Here is a 27,893-nt window from a genome sequence, read left to right on the forward strand (position 1 = left end):
CCTAGCTGATAAATATAATTATTTGATTGCCATACGCATTCCGAAATGTCGATGTAATAGCTGTTACATATATCTGTTTATAGTTATGTATGTCTTACATAAACTACAAGTTTTAACTATTAAGCATACAAAGGAATCAATGAAATATCTAATATCTATGCAGTGCTTACGACTAAACAACCCTGACATTGTTCTCGAAAACATTGCACGTGCTGCAGCATGATCGTCATACATTGCTGAATCTTTTGTGAGCTGATGATCTATCTCTCACAGAATATTTTATTCAATTTTATTTATTAACGTTTGTGTGGTTTATTATAATATATTTCATTTATTACTGCATTGTAACTATAACGTTTTGTTGCTTATAATAAGAATAAGTAAATATGGCAACGAATGATTATTATATAATACTATTACAGTAATGATGAATAAATTATTTCCAAATGTCTCATCTGTCTAGTATTTGATTCCTTTATCTTAGTAATAAAAATTACATCTAATATTTTCATTACGTATGTAATTGCAAACACTCTCAACTTACACACTGATATATAATCCCTGCAATGATAAATATTTTTAAGATTTGCATTATCGAAATAACGTTTCTATAATATGAAAATATGTTCTTTAATTTTTTTTGGACAAATAAAACAACATGTACTGGAATTTTATAAATATACTATGTATAAAAAGAATATATTTTATAAACAGATTATGCTCGACACAACGAAAAGAATAAAAAATGGCACAGTATATAATGAAGCAAATAAAATATACAAGATTGTTTTGATATTATTCACTTCTTCTAATTATACATTTGACGCATACGTTTCGACATGACAATCATGAAGCTGATTAGAATGCAAGGTGTATTACGGTTTCAAACAACTTCATCATTCCTCCGTATTGCGACAAAACCAAACGTAGGCTCGGAACTTTCTACCTTGTCCCTTGATCTTCCCATAGTTTCTAATGACGGAAACTCCTTTGTATTTGAATATATTTCTCCGTGATTTAAAATTCCGAAAATTGTTCAAAATTTTTGTGGTCTGTATATACTTTATTATTGATTTTATTTCTTCTTCTTATTATTATTAGGAGAACATTCCCTATCTTTCGATGTAAAACTAGATTTAGTGATACACAGTAACAAAAGGTAATACTTGTAAACATGTGTATGTTACATAAAAATAGAACAAAGAATATGTGTCGAAGAACAATTAATAATTACTTTTTAGTTAAGACTAATCGTTTTAAATCTTTTATACAGGGTGCCCCAATATAATGTCCGAGTTCCTTGGCTTTGTTAATGTAAAATGATCTACATCTGTACCTACAATATCTATATATGTATATGTAATATACATTATGCAGTAACGTACATAACTGACCTCACACACTTTAAATCAAAGCAACTTAATTTTTTATGAGTGGACCAAACGACTTCACTGTAAAAATTGCAATTTTATTATTAAGTTTATAATTCGTAAACCAATTAACCAATTTCGATGAAATTTTCAGAATGTATACAATTTATACGAGTTTACAGAACACATCTTTTAAATTTTCGTTATTGGCCCAGCTAAAAAAGTTGTAAAAATCAATATTTACTATCGTTTTTCTCAATTCCGATCAAATGCATTTTTTCAACATATTTATCACACGTCATTTACTAAACTAATCCTTCTAGCCTTACACAGAAATTGAAGTCGCTTGGTCCATTTATAAAAAGGTTATTCTGATTTAAAGTGTGTGTGATCAGTAGATTGCGGATTTTATGCATTTTATGACAAAAATGAGTGTGTGTAATTTAAAATAGCAAAAATATTAGGAAAATTTAAACATACTATTATATTATTTTCAACCTACTAAACATAATAGGGAAGAAAATAAATTTCTATTTCACTCCAATTTGTTGCAATTTAGATAAGAAATTTTTATTTTGCATAAAGATGCACAGTCTAGTGATCAGTTATGTGCGTATTTGCGTAACTTATACATACGAGAATAACCGTAGAGAAAGATTCGTGTCGTCTACAATGTATTTTGTAAAAATGTATGAATACCAAGAGGATATAATCATCATTATCAAAGTCTTTCGATAATAGCTTTTAGCTAATGAGTATGAAAGTATAATTAACGAGGGATGAATGTTACAGTCCATTTACAGTTAAGAATTACCCAGAAGGAGGGACTAGAATATAAAAAGGAATTCCGAAATGTGAAATATATATATTAGTATTGTATCTTCGCGTGTATAGAACAAAACTAAAACGTTCGTTCGATCAAAAATACAGGAATTAATTAATAATCACGCGCGCGACGCAAACATGAAACTTCAACACTGTTTTCTTGTAACTTTACTTGTTTCTGCGAGTCTTCTTCAAGCGCAAGAGAGTGTATTACACCTCGTGACCAGTAACAAATATTACTTACAGAAGCAAATCAGTTGCGTGTTAGATCAGGCACCGTGTAATGTTATAGGAAGAGCGATTAAAAGTAAGTACAAGCAGTTTTTATCGACGAATTGTATTATGTATTGTATATACAATACGTATATAAAACATGTTTTATAGTTCTCGTTGGTTTTATTTATAATGACCAGCGTACGAAAGTTAATGTAAAAATATTCAATTATTTAACGATTGAAATAACGCGCGCGCGCGTATTATATGAGCCTGTAAAGTCAAATATATATATGTATATAAATATTTCAAATAACATTTTCCATTAATATAGAATAGTAAATGCTTATTATATAATTATTTATGAAATGATCTCTAAAAATATATTTGTATTTTGTGCATTGGATTGTGCACATATATACAGGGTGGTCCACGCAACTTGCACACCTATAATAACTTCCAAAGTATGCGTTGCACGAAAAAGTTTTGTATACAGAAGTTGCATCGTCTGAAGGCGTCCATTATGTAGTGTATTTATTTTTTTACAGGTGGACGCGCGAAAAGGACATGTGAAGGTCAACTTCGTTTTTTTAAGTGGAATGAGGTATTTTTTAATACATCAATCGATGCAGCTGGATATTCGTTATAAAAAAGTACTAACCTATGTATGTCGAAAAGTTAGTAGTTCAGGAGATATTTCAATTTAAATAACTCTAAAATACCATTACTGTCGTTTGTAAGATGTTACACAAGTAAGTAAACACTAACGTCTTAGTACGACAGTAATGGTATTTTAGAGCTATTTAAATTGAAATATCTCCTGAATTACTAACTTTTCGACATACATAGGTTAGTACTTTTTTTATAACGAATGTCCAGCTGCATCGATTGATGTATTAAAAAATACCTCATTCCATTTAAAAAAACGAAGTTGACCTTCACATGTCCTTTTCGCGCGTCCACCTGTAAAAAAATAAATACACTACATGATGTACCCCTTCAGACCCTGCAACTTCTGTATACAAAACTTTTTCGTGCAACGCATACTTTGGAAGTTATTATAGGTGTGCAAGTTGCGTGGACCACCCTGTATATGTATATTGATAAATAGTTAAAGATCTGTATAAATTTTTCCTAGAATTGTTGCCGGAAGCATTGAACAACAATTGTCGTCGTTGTACACCGCAACAAATGGAGTATGCAGAAACCCTTATGGCGTTTATGCAACAAAATCATCCGAATGAATTGCGATCAATCATACAATATTACACGCCAATGAAATATCGTAACTATTAATGTATAATTTACTGGTCTCAACAGCGTATTTGTATCTGTAAAACTACCGAGCATGGAGATTAAATATCAAATAAAATGCTTGCTGTTTATATTTTTTGTGCTGTTTTAGTCTGTAAAACGACATAAATAGAATATGAATTAAAATAAATAGAATATAAAGTTTGTAATCGTACTTTGCAAGCAAAAGGCAGTCATTTTGGTGCCAAGGCTATCCTTGAGGCAGAATTTGATTCGTATTTGCTACGAGAATTTGCTGACCAAAAAACTTGTCGATTTTCGAGCGTATGACGCGACAGATGGGTCGGAATTTGAGTATAAACAGGTACAGACTTTGCAGGCGGAATTCCGATTTGTCGGATTTTGTCTCATGTACCACGATTCTAGCATCTCTTTTAATTTTGAAGACTTTAGCTTAACCTTCTGCAGTGGACAGTAACAAGATAAGGTTATAATGAAAAAAATATATATATATAATAGCAGACAAAATAATTATAAATATAATTGTTTTCTATAAATATGCATTAGTACATACATTAATACATATTTTGTATTAATAATGACTTTATTTACACTTAATTACATAATATACATATTATACTTATTACTGTTATGATAAGCCTAATCAATTCTATTATTTGATGTTATACGACTAAAGTATGTTACTGCTGTGGTTTCCAAGGTTGGATCTTTGGCGGTACAGTACTATAAGGCATATAAGCTTCATTGGTACCAGATAAATTTGGTTTATGTTTGGCCATCCACTTATATTTTGGTCGCGTAGGGTCTCTGTGCGGTAGTAAATCTGTTTTATAATGTAACCAACCGTACCATTCAGGTGTTACTTGAGAAGCATCATAGTCCATACCATATTTATCTGCATATATTACCCATCTGTTGGAACCTAACATATAGTAAACATGTAAAGCATGTTTTTAAAAAATTTGTGCTGCTATAATTTTTGATCTTAATTAAAGCCATTATATGAAAATAATTAAATACTCATTGAAACTACTTTAACATACTCATGACCAGTATTTATTTCAGTGATAGCCTTCATAATTACAATATTCTTTTAAATATCTTCTCGCAAAATATGAAAAAAGAATACTATCATAGAAAAGTTACTTAGAATATCATGATATGCATTAGAATTACAAGTTACCACATGTACAAAATTCATTTGATTTTCTTCAAGAAATATATAAAATCGTGATCATTACACATGTGTGACACTGATCGCGAACATGCTAAGTGGCTAAGGCTTTGTGACATTTATATGTATGAAAAATTCTAGATAGACTTACAAAATTACATTAAATATTGACATCATAGTATTATCATATGTTGTTGATTGATGACTGCGGATCATTATGCATTTATGAAGAAATTGGTTCAGTAAAATATAAAACAGGAAAAGATTTCAAAACTACAAGAATGCTGTTCTGTTGTTTTTTATATAACCAAGTCGTTAAGGGATGAAATCAATTTTTATATTATTCCTACTTTCCATAATCAATGCAAAATATTTTTATTTTGCATAAAGATCCATAGTCTAGTTATTATAAAACTGTGGATTTTATGCATTTATAACTAAAGTGAATAAGTAAAATATAAAATTGTAAGGAGATTAGATAAATTTACGAGAACTCTCTTTTATATTATCCACGACTTATTAAAATTATTAAAAGAGACAGTGGATATATATGTATCTTCTGTTCTTAACAATTGAGTTTGGAACTTTTTATTTAAATTTTGCATGAAGACCCGCAGTCTAATGATTGCTATAAATAGTATAAAAAGGACTAAATTTTCTTACAACTACAATAAAGATATAAGTACTGTAACAATATTTCTATAGAGTAACTTACTGTAAAAGTACGAATTATTTTCATAGTACTTGTTGCCTTCTGAATCTACACCTACCAAGGTTCCAGCTTTTATTGTATCCGTCCTAAAACATTTCAACATAGAAGAATATATTATGTTTTTACATATTTATACAAAAATGATCTAAATAGTGTTTATATTAATAAAGTAGACTTTTTAAAGTGGAGACTATTGTTAGATTTATAAGCAAGGAATTTGTATAGAATTTTTGCAAAAAAATATTCATATAAATTTGATCGAAATTAATATTTAATATTAAAATAACCTGTATATAGTCCGTATGGACTTAAAAATACCCCCATTGGCTTGTATTACGTGAAAAAATTTGGCGATTTTATCTAACCCCAATTGTTTCGCCATATTTGCTTCTGACTACCAGAAAATATTCAGAATTCAGACCCTGAACTACATAGATCATATACAGGCTGTCCCAAAATTCCTTCAACAGCCGGAAATGGGAGGTTCCCACTGATATCAGTGGAGGTTCCTGTGATCATTTGAAGCCTTTGAAGCCATTTGAAGCAACATTTTCCTTTCCAAAAATGTTATCCGCGACTTTGTTTAGGAGTTATTAACGAAAAACACGGACCAATCACAGCACGACCTAGACGCGAGTTGGCACAGTCGGCCAATAGACAGTTGGCGCGCCGCGCCGGGCCGACTTTTCTGGCTGTTGAAAGAATTTTGGGACACCCTGTATGTCAGTGATGTAACATAATGCAAATGCGTAATAAACCAATTTTACAACGAAAATGTATACAATGTTGTATCATTTGTTGTGTATTTTTATATCATGTATTACAGCTATAAAAAATGTTTATATTCTGTAGAAGAGTGCCTAAAATTTTTCTTCTTGAAAATAATGAATATTCTTTCTATAATCATAGAATAGTAATATATTTTTATTTTAGTAATGGAATGAAAAATCTAAATTTTGTGAATTTTGTAAACGTTTTATAACTGACGTTGTATAATTATGACACATTCACATTATAGATGTTATAGATCATTGAAAACAATCTTTATCTGCGATCTTTGAGCATTGCGATTGCGCACGCGGGAATATTCAAATACTATGTTTTAATCATATATGTATTTATTTTCATAAAATTAATGTTCTAAATGTCAATAGAATTATATTCTGTATCTTAACAAAAGTAAGTTGTCGTAGTTTGCCCAATGATTTTCAAAAGATACAATAAATTGTCACATATTGTTCACTACATTTCCAAGTATATTCCAAATGATTTTTCTTATGTATATATAAATAACGTAATTATCATAATAACTGCGAATTAATTTCTTATTTGCATCCTAATTCACATAAATAATATTAACAGAATAAATACATAGATAATAACATTTAACATTAAAGTAAAGGGTATACGTGAATATTGCATAAAATTAGTATTGCTTTTATTATTAGTATATTACTATTATTATACACATTATTGCTCTTAATTTTGTTGTCATTTCTCTCGTTATATAAAATATTATTATAATTGCTTCTTACTTCTTCGAAAGACCGGGAATCTGCCGGCCCCGGCCCCGCAGAAGCTGCTCGGGCACAATGCTGGTCGCTCGGTCCTGGATTCTGCCCGGCAGATGGGCTCGATTTCTGCTCGATTTCTGCTCGAGGCAGGCCTGGCTGATTGGGTATATGCTATTAATTTCTTTTAGATCGAAATTAAATTCTATTTTTGTTTTGTTAATGTACAGCTATTGAAGAACATATAGGTGTACAATAGATACAAAGTGTTTCCTCTTTCAGGAAATCATAAGAATCACTAAAAAAATTTTAATCACTGAAATCATAAAATAAATCGTAGGGCAAGGGGTGAAATGCGTTGCTGCACTGACCCGCAGTAATGTAGAAGTCTATTGCTGGATGATTTATTAACTCTCTATATTAACAGTAATAAAAATATCATATTTCATTGTACATTATTGCATTACTTTTAAAAAAAATGTTGATAAGACCCAGGAGAATTTTGTACCGAAACAGAATACTGGAATAGATCATATTATTTCATTTTCATAATATGTATATGCATATATGCATGCATTATTGTACATGTATAATTCCGCTGCAACAACGCACTTTTGTCTAACATCGTACGTGTGAGAAACGCATTTAATCATTAAATGTTTAATTATGAACTGTGTGCGTCTATGCGAGGTCAAGGTTTAGCAAACATTGATCGGAATATTGGCGACTGAATTTTAATTTATTCAGAATAATTTCAGTTCGACCTGTGTGTAAATGATAAACATGCGCTTTAAAGCACATCCCAACACCTTGAAAACAAATAACTAACAGCAGTTCCAACAATAATAATCTATATTTTTTAGATGATTTTATAAAATGCGGTGAGGAAATGCTATTTATAAAAATATATCGAATCCATTAATGCCAAAGCTACAACGATGTAATCGATATAATCTCATACGTATATATACTTATTTCACCTCTTCAATCTGCTAAATTCATTTACAAAATCTTTACTTGACAATTAATATTTACACTTTCAACATTAAATCACATCTGATACTGTAAATTCGATCGGTAGTCAAACAATTCATAGCTTCAATAATAATCGTGTGAAAGAATTGAAAATACGTTTATACAAATGTCATCGATAGAGAGCATAGAACCAAAACCTAAGACAAAAAAATCGAAAAAAAATGTGTCGCGGAATGCATCTCTAGAATCACAATTAAAGAAAGAGGCCGCAGAAGCGGAAGCAGCAAAGAAGAAAGCAGCAAAGTTAGCGGCACAGAGAAAGAAAGAAAGAGAAAATGAAAAAATACGGAAAATGTTCGTTTCCAGACAGGACCCCTATGAAACGCCCTTAAAATGGTGGGAAACGGATCATGTGAAATACGCGTAAGTCACAGATACGCTGAAGATTTTTATACAAAATTACATTCTTCTGAGACAACCGAAAAATGTTGTATCTTTTCCAGAGTCGTATCTTTTCTTTCTATTATATAAAATAGTTCTGTAGTTCTGTCACGCAAAAACTCCGAGCGGCGAAGCCTTCAGACGGGTACCGAAAACTGAACAACGTGACAGTGTGTATTTTTCAGAGAGAGAGGGGGAGAGAGAGCGAGAGAGAGAGGGAGAGAGGGGGAAATGGGGAGGGGGAGGGGGAGTGAGAGATGTGACTTTGCATTTGCTCTTGCAGAATAAATTACCCACCCGTGAAATCATATCTGGATGAAGTAATGGGCTCTCATATTGTACGATTTACCGATCGGAAATACATGCAAGCTCTCGCCACCAATATCAGAAAACATCGGGAGAAACAACAAAATGTGCGGATAGAAGAAAGAAAGCTGAAACCGCCATCGATTATATCTCGGTTGATGGAAACATCTTATAAAGCGCTCATCGAGGTTAAGAAGCAGAAAAACTATAACAAACTTAAGCTTTATTTGTAAACGAAACGTATGCATAAAACGAACACAACAAAAAAAATCGAAACTACAAATATTGAAGAATGAAACAAGACTCGCAATTATAAACTTTGTAAGAGAAAATTCTACGAAAATTGAAATAAAAATGTAACAAATGAATAGAGATCATATTTTTTTAGTATTATAAACCGTACTGTGACGATGATGCGTTTGTCAATGAGCTGAAATACCAATACATACATATAATATTTTTTAGAAAAAATGCTACCATTGTTTCTTCACACTCTTCTCCCACTCTTGCTTTTCCTTCTTCTTTAATTTCCCACCCGCTACATTATGCGAAAATATCTTGGAAGGAAATAAGTAATGTACACAGAGTCGCCAGATAAGGGGAGGGAACACGAATTGAGGGGACAGAGCTACCCTCTCTCTGCCAGCATCGGATTAGTCACGTGACATTATGACACATGCATGACAGAGACGAAACGCGTCACGTGACCGGACCACAGCGAAAGCGTGGGGAAGTGCATCGTAGAAGGGAAAATAGAGTGGGGACAGAAGGCTTAATCTGACGATTCTGCTTACAGCTAGTATAAAAAATACGAATAAAACACAGACGGTCGAATTAAATTGTGCAAGAAGAGGAACTATTTTAAAAAGTTATGAGGGTTAAACCTGATCCTGTCTAACTTGGTAAAAGTGGATGTAGGAGACGAATTATCAATGAGGAAGGAAAGGTAATAAGGTGGGCTGAAAGTTAGGGAAAAAGAGTACGTTTATTGTTATATGCAGTTGACCTGTTGGTAATAACAAAGAATGCGAAAGAGATCGAAAGTATGGTAAGAAGAATTGGAAAAATACTTCGATAAAAATACATTCACGTTCAACGCAAGCAGAACAAAAATAAGGAGATTTAGAAAGGGAGGTGAAAGGCAAAAGAAGATAAACTCGAGGTGGAATGAGAAAAAATTAGAAGAAATAAAGAAGATGAAATACTTACAGATGGCTATACATATACCTTTCTAAAAGAAGTTAATATTTTTGGAAAAATATAATGAATTGCTTGTTGGTATACCTAACTGTTTAACTTTAATTTAAATATTATATTACCTATTATTTATATGATACAATATTGGTTAGCAGTTGAAAATACCATTTGACACGATTATTGTCAAATATATACATATATAAGTGCATAGAGGGTATACTAATGTATATATAAACGAGGGTATAGTAATGAATAAATAAAAAATGAAAATTCTTTTATTTCCTGTTGACTAACTGCATGGTAATATTAAAAAGTCAATAGGAAATAAATTATATTCCATTTCTGTTTATAAATTGATTCACAAGAATGTCAGTTTGAGTAAACATTGATAATGTTATAGTATAATATTGCGAAAATAAAATAAAATATTTCATGCGCACACGCAATAACCATGCATATAATATTGTCTCACGTCCATCGGAAATTAAAACAAACGGATGAAAGGCAACAAAATCAAAAATATATATTGTCAAATATAAATAAAATATATAACATCGTTAACAATACTAAACAGAGAATCTAACAATGTGTAAGAATATTGTCGCGTTGTATTATTAATAAAAAATATTAATTTATTCGCACTCTATTAAAACCATTTTAGGTAACTATACGATTTTATACAAAATTTGTCATACGATAAACGTAATAATATAAAATGCTAATTCATGAATCCGATTGATTTCTAGAGTAACATTTACCATCATAATTCTTACGGGGAAGTAGATATATGTATATCGCCTAACGTTCAAAATACTTATATCAAAATAAACGTGTGTAGTGTTTTTCACATGTGAAATGTAAAGAATATTTTTATTAATTTGAAAAAGAAGAAACGGAAAAGTATTTATTAGTAGATTTGTATTGAATTACCTTTATTTATTTATGAGATATAAACTGGAACATGTAATCTACGGTGGGGAAGAAAATTTTAAGAAAACCAAGCATTATATTTTTGCAATTTAGAGAATTGTAATTGTTGTTGTAATTTAACACTATTTAAAATTTCAATATTATAGAATTGCACCATTTGTTATTTTTATTACATATGTATAAAACTAATTCCGTCAACTGAATTATACTCGAGAGTAGTCGCGTAAATTTTATTAATCGACAATGGAGGACTGGCTACAATAGAACTCTAGCCATAGAAGTGACTACCAACATTATTAACGAACATGCCTTCAATTATTCCTTATAAATTGTCACGATTATATGTGATTGCTGGAACTTGAGCTTTTATGAAAAAGTGATGCCAGCAGGCCATATTTTACTTCTTTAAGATCTTTCGGGTGTTCGCTTCCAATGTAGATATTTTTATTACCTGGGACTTCAACGAGTATACTATCATGTTCACTGTGATCGGCCGTTTCTGGATGATCTACTTCTGGAAAATTGTTTAAACATTTATGTAATAATTTACTGAAATATACTTACAGTCTGAAGTGTTTAAAGTTTCAACTCGCGAATATATTACATACGATTACGATTAATACTTTGTTTAGTATATTAAAAACATGTAAAAATTAATAATTTTTACTATTTCTTCGTATATATTAATTTACATTAATTGCATTGCTTAAGTTAATTAATTTATATACCATATGTATAATAAAGTGTCGTAAAAATTGAAGTATTCTCTGAAACGTATTCCGTTGTATTTTAATTATTTTTGTTATTAAAAAATAAAAGTTTTGATAGATTACAAAAATCAAAAGTTATCAGTTTTCCTTAAGTAAGACTAATGGAAAATAAATTCAGACAAATAACTGGAGACTTACCAACAATTTCATGATGAGTTGGCTCAAGTATAATTGTATCCCACGAATGTGACAATGATGACGGGATTTTTATTTTTGGCTGAGGAATATGGTTATATTCATAGTGTGACCATCCAAGTGAAGTCAGACTATCACTAAACATAGTATCTCTTATTATTAAATTATTGATAAATAAGTTACATGTTCTAAATAATCATGTCATTTTAAACAAAGCAAAACGAAGGAATGTTTATTTAAAATCATCATGAAAATTTCAATATATTAGGTTGGGGAAAAAGAAATCCATTATTTTTAAGTTACCTTAAGCGGGGAGAAATGATGGATTTCTTTTTCCCCAACCTAATACTATATTTATAACATGTACGTGTAATGTGATGTTAACACGTCAAACTATATACATTCAAAATAAATTCTCTAATAAATATTAAGGTGTTACTTTTCATAGAATAAAGTATATTTATTAAGCGCACTAAATTTTTATTATTATGTGCTTGTAAATCGATGTAAAAAAGTTTAAATCACCATAATTATTAACATTTCATTTCTATTTTGATAAAGATACTTGAAATTCCATGCTCAATTATAAACGTACTGATGAAGGCCGTCCAGTTCATGCTTCTTAGGCGCTTTTGTGAATGATCCAGATAACGGATGCACCACTGGATAGTAATGCCAATGATAATGCTGTATTCCGTAAGGCTTCTTTTTTGTTTCTAATTTATCCTTTAACGAGTCGAGGATATTTGATAAAAGTTTCTTATGGCTGAAACATAAATATCCTTTGTATAACACATTTCAGTATACTAAACATTAACCCATTGCACTCCAAATAATTGTTGGCGTTGCGCGCGCGCGCGCGCGCGATTTCTGAAAATTAAAAATATTTTTCAAATTCTACTTTTAAACACATATGTACTTATGTGCAATTTATATTTCACGTAACAATTCTTTAAGCTACTACATAACGGAGTACAAAAGGTTAAAATACATAATTTAAAATTTGTAAAACTCATTATATTAGACTGCGGATTTTATGCATTTATGACAAAAAATTGGTGGATGTAATTTATAAAACAGTAAAAATATTAAGACAATTTAAGAACGTCCATATCTTATTTTCAATTTATTAAAGTTGTTCAAAATGGAAAGAAATTTTTATATGGTTTTAGTGTTTTATAATTGACGAAGAACATTTTTATTTTACATCAAGACCCGCAGTCTAATCATTATTTTACAATATCTACAACGAAAATCATACACATATTAGCAGTCTAGGAAACAAGTTTCTATTATTTTAATAACAATTTTATATGCATGCGCATCTACAAAAATGAAACTGAAAAAATCTCTTACTAGTTAAAGAAGAGTCCCTCACCCAACGTAACCAACAGTATCGTTATAAGTAAGGTGAACTAGAAATTATAAAAACAATTATATATGATACTTAATTCTATACATATAGAGCTCGTTCGTTATGCTTAAATTTTATTTTTCGACGCGGTAACATATAATGATCCATCAACGTGGTTAATGCACTTTTACAATAATAAAATAAAAAATATACTGTTCCAAATAATGACATTTTTTCAGAAACATACCGTGACAGTACTGATTGACATTTTTAGAAAAATAATTAAAAAGATGAAAATTTCATTAGTCATATAACGCAATTGGAAAATTTTCTACTCTTTATACTAAAAGCAGAAAATAAATATTATTTTCTTTACTATTAATATTAATTATAACCAGTATTATTGGCTTCAAAACCAGTATCTTGCTTTCTAACACTTTCACTATTGTGAAGAAACAAGCTCTTCAATAAACAAATAAACATACGCTGTATGTTCGAACTCATAACTGTATCAAATACGAACCATTATTTTCAGCAAACATATTAAAAATAAATAAAATATTTCACAAGACGAGAAATCCAAATATTCCCAATATTCATTAAAAATAAAATATTATTTCAAAAACTTATTGTGTCAAATAAAATATTTCGCTTTCAAAGTTTCACGCATACTTTAAAATAAATAAGAATTTATTATCTACTCTTTAACACGTTTACTGAACGATGAGAATTATTAATAATTATTATTAGTTACTTGACAATTAAAGTTTGCACCTTACACTATAATTTAGTTCATTTCGAAACGAATACATTAATATTCAGTACCACTATAATTTTATCAATAGCGCCGGTTACCGGTGACCACCGCGACAGCCAACGTGTTAAAAATCTATTTTACCCAATTCTGGTTGTAACTATAGTTACAAGAGAAGAAGAGGAAAATGACTAAGTCCTTTTTCCAATTGCGATAGATAACCAACGTCTATATAAACATATTCAGAAGCACATGAACAAAAGCACACTTTTACGTATAATAACGATTTACTTGCAACAACAATTCCGTCTTCATGGTAACGATATAGTTCACAAACAGGAACGGTTTGTCTACTATATGATTCGCGGGACAAACTGAGAATTCCGATAAACCAGGATGCTCTTATATCTCTACCAGCTACATAGCTCCCTTTTCCCGACTGCCCCGGGGATCCTCGTTTGGTTTTATTCTGATCGAATCATGTTAGATCCCCGACATTACCTAGGAAACCCAGTCATGCACACGTGCCTCTAACCAGTTGCCTCTACTTTCAAATCGAAGTAAGGAATATTTGCGTAAACAATTCTTGAAGTAACACGATTTAAAGCTGTTGAATATCAATACAATATCGTATCAAGATAAATGAAACGATCGCATAATTTATATGCAATAATATGACTTTCTTTTTATACGGATATTCCGATGCTTTTCGGGGAAAAACCACGGACTTATTTACGGACTTCTCTTGTGGTTGACACAAATAAATACAATTTACACAAACAGACAGAAAAAATAAAGAATTATTACTGCATGCATATGTTAGGTTTTCCAATAAATAATGCATACATATTATTCGCTGAAACAACATGTCTCATTCGATCAAATTAAAAAAATAATGGTAAATATTATTATTATGATAATATAGAGTGGATCCGAAAAGTATTTCAACTAATCTGTGGCAATTATGTAAAGAACAATACATAGTAGGAAAATAATTCTTCTGTCGATGTACATTCAGAGTCGCCAGATTAAGACTTGTGTCCTCTTCTACGACGCTATTCCCCCACGCTTCCGTCACGGCCCGGTCACGTGACGCGTTCCATATACATATGTATAAGTCACAATGTCACGTGACTAATCTGGTACTGGCAGAAAGAGGGTAACTTTTTCCCCTCAATTCGTGCTACCTCCCCTTATCTGGCGACTCTGTGTCGATATTTTCGCATAATGTATCGAGTGGGAATTTGTAGACCCATTTTTGCTAAAAATACTATAAATTGAAACCTCTGTAACAACAAAGATCTCATGGTGTACGTTAATACTGTAACTTTGGCGCTACGCGTTTCATTCAAAGCTTAATAAAACGATCTCACACAAATTTTTAATGTTTTTAAAGACGCTTCAATTAGTATCATTTCCGAGGAAAAACATCTTTTCAGTTTCCCATCCGTGATATTTAGATAAAAATGAATAATAGTCTGTAAAAGTCGAAGTCTCGAGCTTTAAAATGAGACCAAGCTCATTGTTGTATTATTTTTTTCAACGAAATGATCACATCGTTTAAATATGGAAGATTTTTCACTAACCGGAAGTGTTAAAATACTTTCCGGAGTTCTTTAAAGATAAATATTGTGCTTAGAAAATAAAATATTTCTTGTAAATTATGCATTAGAAAGATTACTATTTTTTATAATGCATTTTGTACTTTTAAAAATTACTATTTTTTATCATGCATTTTGTACTTTTAAAAATTACTATTTTTGATAATGCATTTTGTACTTTTAAAAATTACTATTTTTTATAATGCATTTTGTACTTTTAAAGATTACAGTGCATCTTTTATAACAACAAATAATTTCTTCTGAGCCGATTATATCTTGTTATTTCTTGGGTGATCAGAGTTTTATTGGAATGCTTGTAAGTGAAATGCAGAGTTTACTTTTTCAGACCAGACTCGATAAATGAGAACAATAAATAATACCTTTGAACCAGATCAACTTGTCTCTTGGCTGTTCACTTTCGCTTCTATGGCAATGATCTTGAAAGATAAAATAAGGATAAAATGAAAATGCACGCACGTAAGGAACTCGTGTAGAAGCAGGTAGAAGTAAAAGGGAAATTGCGAGTGCTTCTTACATGCTATCGATCGATGTGCAGATATCAATCACGGATTTTTCCCTAAAATTACGCATGGTTGCAATTAGACGGCGGCTTTTTATGCAAAATGAAAATCGTCTACATTAATTGCAAGATGCAGGCGCCAACACACAGACATTTCCTTATTTTCTTCATAATTTTAGTAAGTTGACAACAGTATAACAGTACTCTTAAATTCTTTGAATATTTTCACTGTTTTGTATTCGATCCATTACTCTTTTGTTATAAATCCATGAAATCTTATCGTATATTATATCTGTAAAATGACTGTATTTACAAGACCTTTACAGTTTACAAGTAAAATTCTTAGTATAAATTTTGTATAGTTATATGTATACAAGTTCCAATCATTTTCTTTTATTTTCGCATACAACATATGCTATATTTTTCTGATTGGCGACCTAAAAAACTTTTACTTTATTTTAAAAACAAATATCTTATTTAAAATTCGTCTTTCTTATTGTTTTTTTAAAGCTCTCGTAAATCTAAAGTAGTATGTACATTGCATTCTCAAAAAACGAATAAGATTGGCGATTAGAAAATAAAGACATTCAAAACGTAATGAAGTTCCGATGTTTCAATGTAAAGGTCGATTTTTTTAAAGAGGAAATTTTCCGATGTCACTTTTTACTTCTACATATGTATACTTGGACCGTTTAGGATACTCCAATTCATTAACATTTTTTAAAGATTTAGAACGATCTACGAAAAAAATTAGAATGATGATCTACTGAAAAAATGATGAAATTTTTAAAACAACAACCGACTTTCAAACTGTTCATTACCTGATTCGTTGAGATTATTTTGCCTTTCACGTACGACAATTATAATCACTTCATAATATGCAACAACCAAGATGTGCATAAAATTTAATGAATACCCTTTAATGAATGCTATGTAATGATTCGTGACCTTAAAAAGACAATGCTTAAAAAGATGCAGCTGTCTTTTCATAGCTCTCATATTCTCACGATTTCCAGCAAATGACGATGAGATATTTTATGATGCATGAAGAACTATAAGTTTACTAAAAAGAAGAAGTAAAATTTGGCTTTACTGTAAATGCATAATCAAAGCTTAATTTATTCTATTTGCATTTATACTTATGTACTAATCATTAGACTCCGGATCTTTATGCAATATAAATAGTTTGTGCATGAGTTTCAAGTTCAAGACACAGGAACTAAAATTAAATTTATATTTTCCTCTAATATAATTTTAATGTGGTGGAAATAATATACAAATCCTCTTAAAGTCTTTTTAACCTTTAACTACCCGCGCTGGTGTAAAAAGTACACCATTATTTCAAAAAATGCTGTCCCATCACAGTGCGACTTCCCCCACCACTGCCGCTTCATGTAACCTACGCCCAATGTATTCACAAAATACACACGAAGTGTTGTTTTGGTGGCAGCACGTTGAACTGCTGTTTCCGTGTATTCATTCGTACACAAGAAGGAAATGAAGAGGAGCCGCCACCAGCTTTGACAGGTATTTTGATACGAGCAGAGCCGGCGCGAGGCAGGTTTAGCGCGTTCGCCGGAACCAGCCGGAACCCGGCCTCGCGTTTCGAAAGGCCCCGCGGTCTACGAAAACTCATCAGACATTTTGCAGGACCCCCTGTATAGTAGATTGAATATTCGGGTGTGTGTGGAAAATGCAATCGCATAATCCACTAATCGATGACAACTTGCTGCGAGATTGAGTGCGAGATTTTCTCTCTCGTCTTTGCATTGAAATATTTTGTTGCAGCGTGTTGCAGACGTTGACATCAAATGTTGACATCAAACGTTGACACGCCTGCAACACGGTGTTAAGGAAATTAACCAATTAGAAAACACCGTTTTTGATTAACTTTTAAGGATGATGATACCATAAACAGATGCAAGACATTTTTTTAGTAGCGATATCATATGATTCAGTTTGAAGGGGTGACAAAAATCATTCATCTTACAAAAAATATATGTGACATCCTTTGTACTTATAATAAATAATTCCTTATTGTGAAATTTAAGTATAGGATTTGAATGTATATTCTGGTCCCGCAAAATTTTTTAACCGGGCCCCGCAAAAGGTCACGCCGGCCCTGGATACGAGCGAGATGTTTTATCTGCGGTAGGAAGAAGAATCGAGTAACCACTATCATCTGCGGAAGTTGCAAGAGATCAGTATGTAAACAACATATGACCACCGTTATTACATGCGATTCGTGCAAGATCGGCGAACAGAGCAGCGAATAAAGCGAATGTGAAAAGAATGTCACCAGATTTTCTTTTTTATAAACAATTATTATATTCATTTATCGTTATTTTCTCAATAAATATCATAATTCATCAAGACAATGTATTTTCTTGTACTAATACAATACAATGATATATGTACTTAATCACACAGTGATACATATGGTGTACAAAATACACCGCGCGAGTACTTACGTGAAAATTCAGGGCGCGGGTAGTTAAAGGTTAATCTTTTCAATGTTTTAAATTGGATACACAAACCGCGCGAATACACTATATCCACTTTTCCATTATATTAGTTATCACAATTTATCAAAAACCAAATATTTTACTGGGACCGATTATAAAAATGGCATATTTGTGCATCTTACAATTAGTCGCAGTGTATTCTGTGTTCATTTAGAGGGCGACGTCGTAAAGATAATAATCATACGTTTGAGTGGTTTTATGGCAAAACAGATTGATTGAAAAGAAAATCTTGACAAAACCTGTGTCATGCAAACTTCGTCTTTTCTTCAAAACATTCCCATTACTCTTTCAGAGAAAGCTTCGTAATTAACGGGGAAACATGCCTTATTAGTAAAATTTAAAAAATAGAATTGTCAGGTGGAAATCAGAATGAGAAAAGAAAGTTGAAATTGTCACACACCTTAATTTCTCTTTTATCGCCTCATCTCAACATGGATAAATCGAAATAGTTGAACATCGTTGCTACATTTACTTCTTCTTGTTCCTCTTCTTTGCCCTGGAGAATCCAGAAAGTGCAATACGTATCAGCAAAAGTTAAGCACGTAATCCTAAAGACTTTTTCGTAAAGTGAAGAATTTTTCGATAAAATAAAAATTTGATATCAATACGACAAACTACAGAAGATGTTAAAGTATAAATTATGTTGTTAATCAATTATAGTATATTAGTTCATCAATTAGAAAAATATTATGTGATAAAGAAATTGCATGGCGATGTTCTTCAGACGTCAGTGTTTCTTATAAAAGAAATGTTTTCTTATTTAATAATACTTGAAAATAATTTCGATTACGTGGGTTCGATCAGCTACCTATGGCAAAGGAAAAAGTTACTCCAATTGAGCTCAGGAATCACCCCTTTCAAGGAAGTACAACATTTTTGGGGCAATGTGCATTCTTCTTATCACGGCCGGGCTTTCCCCGGGCCCTGCAATCTCTATACATATAGGGGTGGCTATGACGGCTATGACTGTGAATGATTATATTAACTAACAGTATATGTAGTTATTTCCATCCACGGTCTCAACTATCCGAAGTTTTAGATCCTATCTTAGAATATGTATGAACGCGTTGACGATAAATAATATTATCCAAATATTTAGTTAGAATCTACATAAATGCAAGAGCGTTCATACATTGTTACATTATTTTTCGACTTCATGGAATTTTTGGATAAAATCAATTGGATAAGGAAAAATTCCTGAAAATAGAAACATTTTTCTCCACGAAGATGCATCATAGATTTGCATCCAATTATAAAATAAATAGATAATTAAATCAAATGCGTTTAAAAAGGCATCCACGCGCCGGGAACTTTCTCTTTCCAGTAAAATAGCGCGTTGACGTTACCTTACAGATACATAATGACTTTAAACGAAAGTGTACTCCAGTGAGAACATTTATTATAAGTTTATTTCGCATTAAACAAAAGGACGGATGCGATTATTACATGCGATACCTGAAACCAGTAATCATATTTTATATTATAGGAATGTGATGATAAATACTTTCTCCTCTGTTACTATAGATATTGTATAATTAATTAATATACAGCAGATGCACATATATGTATACATGTATAACATGTACCCAGTAAGCAAAATGCTCGATTTTGGACGGGCATCTGCGCGCGCATTAGTATCGCTTTCTGCGCTGTCCAAACTCGTGCAGAGTGCAGATTCCGAGCATCCTCAGCTTCGAGTGTCGTCTGACAGCATACTTACTAACGATAAGACGTTACATAAGTAAGTAAACCCTAACGTCTTATTGTTAGTACGACAGTAATGGTATTTTAGAGTTATTTAAATTGAAATATCTCCTGAACTACTAACTTTTCGACATACATAGGTTAGTACTTTTTTATAACGAATGTCCAGCTGCATCGATTGATGTATTAAAAAATACCTCATTCCATTAAAAAAAATGAAGGTGACCTTCATATCTCTAAAAAAAATTACATGAAAAAAAAATTTTGTTGATATCTTATGAGCCCCATTTTACCATTCAACTTTGTCCTTCAGACATTTGACGTATCTTTAAAAACAACAAAGATATTCAAGGTGGTCAAGTTAGCTGGGACACCCTGTATATAGCAATTTGCGTGGACCACCCTGTATGCATTCTTCAAATAAACGTGTATTGCACTTCAATAATAATAGTTTATTTAGTTTTCAATTTAAATTCGTGTTATTATTAAATTACTTGTCTTCCCCGACGGCACACCGGCTCGGTTTCAGCCTGGCCCCTGTGCACAAAAGGGCGCGTTTTCCGCCTGCCGAGGGCTCGAGCCCAGGGCCTGCCGGCCGGGCTAGGATTCAGCCGATTTGCAAGATTGCAAGGGTGCGGGATTCGCGTTCTCATTGCGTGATAATACAAACACGGGTTTTTTCAGTAGTCAAAAACGCCAAATAAAGGTCAATCTAGGCAGCAATCGCCCTCAAAGGTCTTATTTATTAACTTATTATACTTTTGTCGGTAACAAGGGAGACTGCTACGCATTTGCAAAGTACTGCCACATTGATGCGACCCGCCCTGTGTCGCGCATGCGCGAGAAAAGTTGGGCCCAATCGAAGCACTGATTGGCCACATTAGTGTGATACCGTGCTGCCCTCTCAAAAACAGGCTGAATCCCAGCCCGGCCGTCAGGCTCTGGGCTCGAGCCCCCGGCAGGTGAAAATCGCGCCCTTTTGTGCACAGGGGCCAGGCTAAATCGTCCTGATTTGGTCTCAACGCTGAGCCAAGCATTGCGTTAGCCCGTAACGTGTCGGGCTGGGGCTCGGCTAGCTGGGTCCGACGGTGGGCTCGGGCAGACTGTGCTGTCGGGGTTATTTATATATTAGTTGCAAGATCTAACAATAAGTAACATTAAATTAAAACATATTAGAATAGAAATTATTTCAATGAGAATTATTATCGAAAACGGTTAGTACGACCTAGTGTGTAGATTTCATTACTAATCATACATAAAATCATAAAACTAATTGTAAATAATTTTATGGTGTCCAATTTGAAAGATACTGAAGAAAATGTACGGAAACGTATACGCAACTGTTTCGTTGAACACGAATTTTTACGTTTATTAAATTTAACTGAAATATCATACACCAAAGTCACGTGTACTCGTATGAAAAATAAATAAACGAAAACATAATAAAAGAAGGAAAAAAGGTATGTAGAATAAAGTTGCATTTAAATTTCTTCACTTCTAAATTATTGAAGTAGATGGCGCATCTGATCAGTAGATCCATTGGCAAGTAGAGAAAATCTTACATATTATATTTTTCAGTAAGTACAACCGAGTAAATGGTGGTAAATGGGAGGACATCGTGACGATATTTTTCATGAAATACGTATACATATATATTGACGAGCCGCCTCGTGACACGCAATATTAATTAATGTTAACAAGCCAGTGAACCTTTTCTGTCTATGACATTTAAAGTGCGTAATTCATCGTGTGCTTTCAAACTTCCTCTCTCATTTAAGAATATTTCGTTTCTTCATACAATTTTAACACTCACTTGCCGTATAAATATTCAGTCATAATAGTTAATAATATTTTTCACGAATAACGACAGACATTAACCGTGATTTCTCGTTTAAATATCATCTTTTAATTGGCTAAGTAACTGACACACAGCACGAGTCGATATGTCGATTAATATACAACGCACCTAATGCACCTCGTTTCTTTCGGTAAGTACTCAGTAGTGCATGTGCATGTGCATATCGAATACAACGCAATGTTCACAATCAGTTCGATGGACATTGTGGTTTGTTGTGACAAGTGCCAGTGTTCCGTTAGAAAATACACAGAGCGTTCTATCGTTGCCTAAATTCATGTAAACAATCATTTATTTCGTAATTCATAGGTACGCGAATTACACATCGACGTATAAAACTTGCACGTCTTTATGGGCGTATACATTTGCGTCAATACATACATTAAATACGTTCATAAGCATTTCTTTTTTGCAACATAGATTTATTTACATAGTCATATGCGCAGTTTCACAAATCCGAGAATTGCTTTTATACGTTTCAATTTTCTGTCTTTGTATTTCGTTTCCTGGCATTACAATTTCCCAATGTTGCATTCACTTGTGTGAGGCACACATTTACAAATATACAAATGATAACCTTATACAATTTAAAAATATCAGTTATTCGTTTGTGCAAAACAGTTATGATGTAATTGCACTTCTACGTAATTAAGAAAATAAAGAAAATTAATGCTCGCGCAGTTTTTATTTAGGTTATCTCAGAAATTAGCGATATTGAAATTTATATATGCATATATATAAATACTCTTTTTATTTTTCACAATTTGTAACTTTTTTTTCTACATGCCTTGATTTACTTTAATATATACAAACAACAAGCGATAGTTGTAAATACCCAACACTTATCTTGCAAGAAACGTCAAGGTATTAATAGTTCTACAATTATTTTGTAAGGTTTGGGAAACAATAATTATAAGCTGAATCTTGTCAGTAAAATGTGGTATCTACTTTATTTTCACGTATACTAACAACGTATAAAGTGTTAAAAACCAATAAGAATTTGATGCAATGTTTGTAATTTTGCAAGTTTCATTACAACCAACTAAACTAGCAAGTATGAATGAAAGAGCAATCGTCATCAGTTAACGATCATAAACCACTATACTCTTCTATAACACATAATTCTATACTGTATAAATTAATCAAGAATGGAAATTTAACATAAACAAAAGGCTATCGTTTCTTTGCGTTAGAACGGTTTTACTTATAAATTATAAGTAAATGTGACATAAGTCGTGATATCATTACAAAAATAAAGAAAATGTTAGATTCTACGACAATCACTTTTATTTGTTATACATTTTTAAAAGATGCTTCTATAGAATGAATTATATAGAATGAAAAATAATGGAAAGTCTTGGTAATAGACTTTGTTGGAAGAAATAAGTGAAACAATTGAAATAAAATGAACTACAACATTAATGATCCTTTCACACTGATTAAGAAGTATATACTGTTGTATCAGAAATTGTTCATGATTTAATACCAAATATGCCATACAAACTAAAACCATCAGAAAGGATCATGAGAAAGTCGATGAAATGAAATATTAATTTAAAGCCTCTGTTTTTTAATAATCTGTATATTGTTAATATATGTGAAAGTAAAACATCACATTTTATTTATAAGTTTCAGCTTGTAATTATAAGTTTTATAAAATAATTATAAAATTAGTAGTATCATAATATTTTTTACAAAGCAAGTATTAGGTACTTACACTTTTGCTTTTCAATGTGTATAGAACACTTTCTTTATCTCATAATTTGGGAACATCTCACGAGAAACTGACCACCTACAAAAAAAAATGTTTTTATAAATGTTATTTAGTGTAAAGGGGACATATGGAGCAAATTATAGAGCAACGTTACTTTTTTGACTTTGAAATTTCTTTTACCGATTAACCTGGAAAATAATAATTTGCACCACATCTTCCTTCGTACCAAACAACATTTGTAAAAATATCGTTTTAATAGGTTCAGCCTAAACATCGCATGATGAAGGAAATGCATACCCTGTACTATTAAAAATATACAGATACGCTTAATATAATTGATTTTTATATTACAGGGGTCAGAATATCAAAACAGAATGTTATTAAGCATAATTACCAATCCATAAAATTGTACTCAATTCTATTTCAGATTTTAATTGGAGTATGCCCCAGCGTTTGTGGAATTCTGTTGCAGTTTCCTCAATCATAAATGCTAAAAAATGCCGCCAAAACAAAGAAAAATAGCTATAATGGGTTACCGATCCGTAGGTAATGAAGCACATTACAATTGAGATTTTCAATTTCTTTTAAAGTTAATTGTAAGATTAATAAAGAATTTTCGATAGCCTATTATTTTCATAGTATGTAATCTGTAATTTATCTTTCAAAATATAATGCTATCTAAATGTGCGATAACCCATCTTGTAAAAATATGTTAAATGTTTAAAGTTTAATTTTTACTAATACAAATAGTTTTACGTTTAATTATAATTTTTCATATTTATTAATGTGTGGTCTTTAATTTATTTTAATAGGCAAGTCGTCACTGAGCATACAGTTCGTCGAGGGACAGTTTGTGGATTCATATGACCCTACTATAGAAAATAGTAAGAAGTCCATGTATCGTCTTACTCGCTACTTCAAAGATTTGTAATGACACTGTTAGTAGTATTTTCTGCACATTCTGTTCATAATCGATGCTGTAAACAAGCAATAGATTTATGAAGATTTATTACATAATGGGCAGGTCTTTTATAAGATGCAGTGTAACATGATAAGAATTAAAACGAAAATACAATTTTTTAATACTCTTATAAAATGTTCGGTTATCAACTTTTTCAAATAAAATGAATACGACATGTACACTTGTTGCATCTAGATATCTTAAACAAAAAATATTAAAATTGATTTTAATTTAACAGAAATATTATTTAAAATGAATATAATGTGTCGTACTCTATTAATAAAAATCAATTGTTAAAATGCAGAAAGTAAGTAAAAAAGAAAACATTTAATAGAATGTAAATATTAATTTTATTATTTGCTTCACTGTCTCTCATTTTACTATATGTATATTTGCAAGAGAAGCTTATTGCTAAATATATTTGAACATTTTGATTTTTAGAAATTAATTTTGCAAATTCGGTTCACAGTGTATTTTTTCATTCAATAATTTTAATGTGTATAGATGTAGATGTTGTTTATTTTTGTAAAGTTATTGTATTAATAGAAAAATTTCTTATGTTCTAGTATTCTTAAAATAATATTTCAAAATATATTTAATAACTGTTGTTGTAAGTAATGTCTTCTATTAGTAGAAACCGAAATATTGGTTCAAAACTTTTTATATTGTCTGACTTAAACAATTCAAATTATTCAGAGCATGTGGATACAAAAGTACTATTAACAAATGACATGAACTTTTATTCTGGCATGTATGCATTATTAATGATTTGCATGTGACATTTAAATTATTAAATGTGATACAAAACTCGAATACCCTTTTTATGATTTTTATTTGATATATCTGAATCTATTTAATCCAGTAGTACCATACATCTTATTGTTAAATTTACTTATAAATATACTTTTCCTTTTTTTAATCAAGCTTTTAAATGGATATTTTCTTTGTGTAAAAAAGGATTTCTATCAAGTCAAGATACTATCAATGTAAAAATTTTAAATTACAATAAACGATGTAGGTTCTACTGACTTCAACATTATTTATATGTTCTAATTGAATTGATCTTTATGTTTTAGCATTTACTAAAAGCACCCGAGTAAATAGCCAAGATTATGAAGTTAAACTGGTAGACACTGCAGGTCAAGATGAATATAGTATATTTCCAACTCAGTATTCGATGGACATTCATGGATATGTTCTCGTATATAGTATAACGAGTGCAAAAAGTTTTGAAGTTGTACAAATAATTTATGACAAATTATTGGATATATCAGGGAAAGTCCAGTACGATATCTTATATTTATTTTGGTTGTACGGTTCTTCTTTAACATGACACATCTAATGCACTTTTGTTTTGCGCATTTCAGTGTTCCAATCGTATTAGTAGGAAATAAAACGGATTTATACGTAGATCGAATGATAACGACGGAACAAGGTAAGCGATTGGCAGACTCTTGGCGTGCAGCTTTCCTCGAAACCAGTGCAAAACAAAACGAAGTAAGTTTACTTAATTACTTCTAATACTCTGTTCTGCAAATTTAACTTTATCTATTATCCTTTTATTTTTTCTAGTCTGTCGCTGATATTTTTCATACGTTATTGATCGAAATTGAAAAAGCGGATGGAAATGTACAAGAAAAATCTAATTGCATTATTTCCTAAATTATATTAGCTGAAAATATAATTATAATGCAATGTAAATGTATAAAAAACAAGTGGCAAAATTGGCATTATAACGATACTCGTCCAAAAACAAATTAACTGTAATAAGATAAAAAATATAAACTGGCAGATTTGAAACAATATCTTTCTTTGCTGTGTAAGTTATGAATAAGTTAGAAATATTCTAAATATTATCTCCGAATATACATTGTAGACCGTATTTAAAAAATTTTATCATTTCTGGTTTTATAACTATTATCTTACAAAATGAAATATCACTGATCTTGATTACAATTATTAATATAAATTAGTGTAGCCATATTTTAGAAAATATTTTTCAGCAAAAATAGACTGTTAATTTCAATTTATTTTATGTAGCCTCTATTCAAGATGTTCATATTTTTTCCATTAATGATAAAATAAACTATAATTATGAAATTCGTAGTACAGCAAATATTTTACTCTTTATATCGCACTATCCAATGTAAACACTTGTTTAAACAAATTAAAAAATTTAGTTAATGTTTTTGAAAAAACAATAATGGGGTAATAAAATTCAACAAATAATTATTTAAATAACCATCGCGACACATATGTTTCTATTATCTTTTTATTATATGTATAATGTCTATTATTTGAATCACATTTCTATTGTTCAAGTTTTGTTTCGTGGTATTATCAAAAGGTATGCACAGTTTTAATAAATTTAATGAATAATATAAGTTAGATAAGTTTTGTGCTATTTATGTATTTTGAATTGTTTATCTTGTGTAAATAAAGAATTTATTGAAATATAATCGTTATATCATAATTATGAATTGTACGAACACGTATCTCCATTCTAATTATAAAAACAATAAGTAAAAAATAATACCAGCTCACAAGAGGCAAGCTAACCCAGCGAGTGTGGCCTAGCCAACAAGAGAAAGTTGAATAGTTCAACAAGAGCAAGATAATGAAGCCAAATCAAACTCTACTGAAACGTGGACGCAACGACCTATAGGCGATTCGGGTACTCTGGGGCCTCTGGGTATGCGACAGTTGTACTGACTCACTGCCCCTTCCATCAATAAGATATTATCAAATTAAAAAATTTATATTACAATGCAGGATCTATATACTGACTTCAACATTATTTATGTTCTGATTGAATTTAGCATTTACTAAAAGCACCCGAGTAAATAGTCAAGATCTGCAGGTCAAGATAAATATATATACATAATACACATGTTAGCAAATAAGAACACAGTAAGTGTTGAAAAAGGATTCCGCTGTTTAATTGAATAGTTCTGAGAATATGTGTTATTGCGGATTATATCTAATATATTTACTTTAAATGCAATAAGTCAATCATTGTACAATATATAATTTCTACATAAAGATATTGTTTGTCATTATACTGGGTGCTT

The 27,893-nt window shown here is 31.1% G+C and overlaps 5 protein-coding genes across 11 annotated transcripts; 3 read left to right on the top strand and 2 right to left on the bottom strand.

The window, feature by feature from the left end:
* Positions 1 to 585: 585 nt before the first annotated feature.
* On the top strand, positions 586 to 4,290 carry LOC143217552 (uncharacterized). Its single transcript, XM_076441940.1, has 3 exons — positions 586 to 2,570; positions 3,313 to 3,472; positions 3,547 to 4,290. Exons 1-3 carry the CDS (start codon positions 2,334 to 2,336, stop codon positions 3,702 to 3,704), a joined length of 555 nt encoding a protein of 184 aa, XP_076298055.1. The 5' UTR covers positions 586 to 2,333; the 3' UTR covers positions 3,705 to 4,290.
* On the bottom strand, positions 4,248 to 6,013 carry Nd-b17.2 (NADH dehydrogenase (ubiquinone) B17.2 subunit). Its single transcript, XM_076442270.1, has 3 exons — positions 5,857 to 6,013; positions 5,573 to 5,655; positions 4,248 to 4,605 (listed from the first exon to the last, which is right to left on the bottom strand). The coding sequence occupies exons 1-3, from the start codon at positions 5,949 to 5,951 to the stop codon at positions 4,364 to 4,366; spliced, it is 420 nt and encodes a 139-aa protein (XP_076298385.1). The 5' UTR covers positions 5,952 to 6,013; the 3' UTR covers positions 4,248 to 4,363.
* Positions 6,014 to 7,673: 1,660 nt separating this feature from the next.
* LOC143217451 (uncharacterized) lies at positions 7,674 to 9,495 on the top strand. 2 transcript variants are annotated; one of them, XR_013010810.1, is made up of 2 exons: positions 7,674 to 8,478; positions 8,559 to 8,708. XR_013010810.1 is itself a non-coding variant. In XM_076441749.1 (2 exons), exons 1-2 carry the CDS (start codon positions 8,222 to 8,224, stop codon positions 9,033 to 9,035), a joined length of 513 nt encoding a protein of 170 aa, XP_076297864.1. In that variant the 5' UTR covers positions 7,674 to 8,221; the 3' UTR covers positions 9,036 to 9,495. The 2 variants fall into 2 exon arrangements, 1 of the variants encoding a protein (XP_076297864.1); XM_076441749.1 differs by lacking the exon at positions 8,559 to 8,708 and adding an exon at positions 8,780 to 9,495.
* A 647-nt stretch (positions 9,496 to 10,142) lies between these two features.
* On the bottom strand, positions 10,143 to 14,391 carry LOC143217448 (uncharacterized). Of its 2 annotated transcripts, XM_076441740.1 has the most exons (5): positions 14,234 to 14,391; positions 13,191 to 13,249; positions 12,430 to 12,600; positions 11,838 to 11,971; positions 10,154 to 11,443 (listed from the first exon to the last, which is right to left on the bottom strand). In XM_076441740.1, the coding sequence occupies exons 1-5, from the start codon at positions 14,255 to 14,257 to the stop codon at positions 11,268 to 11,270; spliced, it is 564 nt and encodes a 187-aa protein (XP_076297855.1). In that variant the 5' UTR covers positions 14,258 to 14,391; the 3' UTR covers positions 10,154 to 11,267. The 2 variants fall into 2 exon arrangements, with proteins under 2 accessions (XP_076297856.1, XP_076297855.1); XM_076441741.1 differs by lacking the exon at positions 13,191 to 13,249 and having other exon boundaries at positions 10,143 to 11,443; positions 14,238 to 14,385.
* A 7,456-nt stretch (positions 14,392 to 21,847) lies between these two features.
* Positions 21,848 to 26,627, top strand: Rheb (Ras homolog enriched in brain). 5 transcript variants are annotated; one of them, XM_076441747.1, is made up of 6 exons: positions 21,848 to 21,869; positions 24,289 to 24,407; positions 24,674 to 24,745; positions 25,899 to 26,106; positions 26,190 to 26,319; positions 26,395 to 26,627. In XM_076441747.1, the coding sequence occupies exons 2-6, from the start codon at positions 24,359 to 24,361 to the stop codon at positions 26,482 to 26,484; spliced, it is 549 nt and encodes a 182-aa protein (XP_076297862.1). In that variant the 5' UTR covers positions 21,848 to 21,869; positions 24,289 to 24,358; the 3' UTR covers positions 26,485 to 26,627. The 5 variants fall into 5 exon arrangements, with proteins under 5 accessions (XP_076297862.1, XP_076297858.1, XP_076297860.1 ...); XM_076441743.1 differs by lacking the exon at positions 21,848 to 21,869 and adding an exon at positions 21,876 to 22,280; XM_076441745.1 differs by lacking the exon at positions 21,848 to 21,869 and adding an exon at positions 21,876 to 22,025.
* The last annotated feature ends 1,266 nt before the right edge of the window (positions 26,628 to 27,893 follow it).

Source organism: Lasioglossum baleicum, chromosome 17, assembly GCF_051020765.1.
Source record: "Lasioglossum baleicum chromosome 17, iyLasBale1, whole genome shotgun sequence".
Taxonomy (NCBI): Eukaryota; Metazoa; Arthropoda; class Insecta; order Hymenoptera; family Halictidae; genus Lasioglossum; species Lasioglossum baleicum.

Excerpts from the sequence above, each read along its gene's own strand:
- LOC143217448 (XM_076441740.1), bottom strand. The coding sequence starts at position 14,257 with ATGAAGACGGAATTGTTGTTGCAA. Across the intron at positions 12,601-13,190 it reads GAGGGACTCTTCTTTAACTA|CCATAAGAAACTTTTATCAA; the intron begins GTAAGAGATTTT and ends TTTATGTTTCAG. Across the intron at positions 11,444-11,837 it reads AACTCATCATGAAATTGTTG|AAGTAGATCATCCAGAAACG; the intron begins GTAAGTCTCCAG and ends ACAATTTTCCAG.
- LOC143217552 (XM_076441940.1), top strand. The coding sequence starts at position 2,334 with ATGAAACTTCAACACTGTTTTCTTGTAACTTTACTTGTTTCTGCGAGT. Across the intron at positions 2,571-3,312 it reads ACAATACGTATATAAAACAT|TACCTCATTCCATTTAAAAA; the intron begins GTTTTATAGTTC and ends TGTATTAAAAAA. Across the intron at positions 3,473-3,546 it reads TACTTTGGAAGTTATTATAG|AATTGTTGCCGGAAGCATTG; the intron begins GTGTGCAAGTTG and ends AATTTTTCCTAG.
- Nd-b17.2 (XM_076442270.1), bottom strand. The coding sequence starts at position 5,951 with ATGGCGAAACAATTGGGGTTAGATAAAATCGCCAAATTTTTTCACGTA. Across the intron at positions 5,656-5,856 it reads TCCATACGGACTATATACAG|GACGGATACAATAAAAGCTG; the intron begins GTTATTTTAATA and ends GAAATGTTTTAG. Across the intron at positions 4,606-5,572 it reads AAATAATTCGTACTTTTACA|GTTCCAACAGATGGGTAATA; the intron begins GTAAGTTACTCT and ends ACTATATGTTAG.
- Rheb (XM_076441747.1), top strand. The coding sequence starts at position 24,359 with ATGCCGCCAAAACAAAGAAAAATAGCTATAATGGGTTACCGATCCGTA. Across the intron at positions 24,408-24,673 it reads AATGGGTTACCGATCCGTAG|GCAAGTCGTCACTGAGCATA; the intron begins GTAATGAAGCAC and ends TTATTTTAATAG. Across the intron at positions 26,320-26,394 it reads CCAGTGCAAAACAAAACGAA|TCTGTCGCTGATATTTTTCA; the intron begins GTAAGTTTACTT and ends TATTTTTTCTAG.
- LOC143217451 (XM_076441749.1), top strand. The coding sequence starts at position 8,222 with ATGTCATCGATAGAGAGCATAGAACCAAAACCTAAGACAAAAAAATCG. Across the intron at positions 8,479-8,779 it reads ACGGATCATGTGAAATACGC|AATAAATTACCCACCCGTGA; the intron begins GTAAGTCACAGA and ends TTGCTCTTGCAG.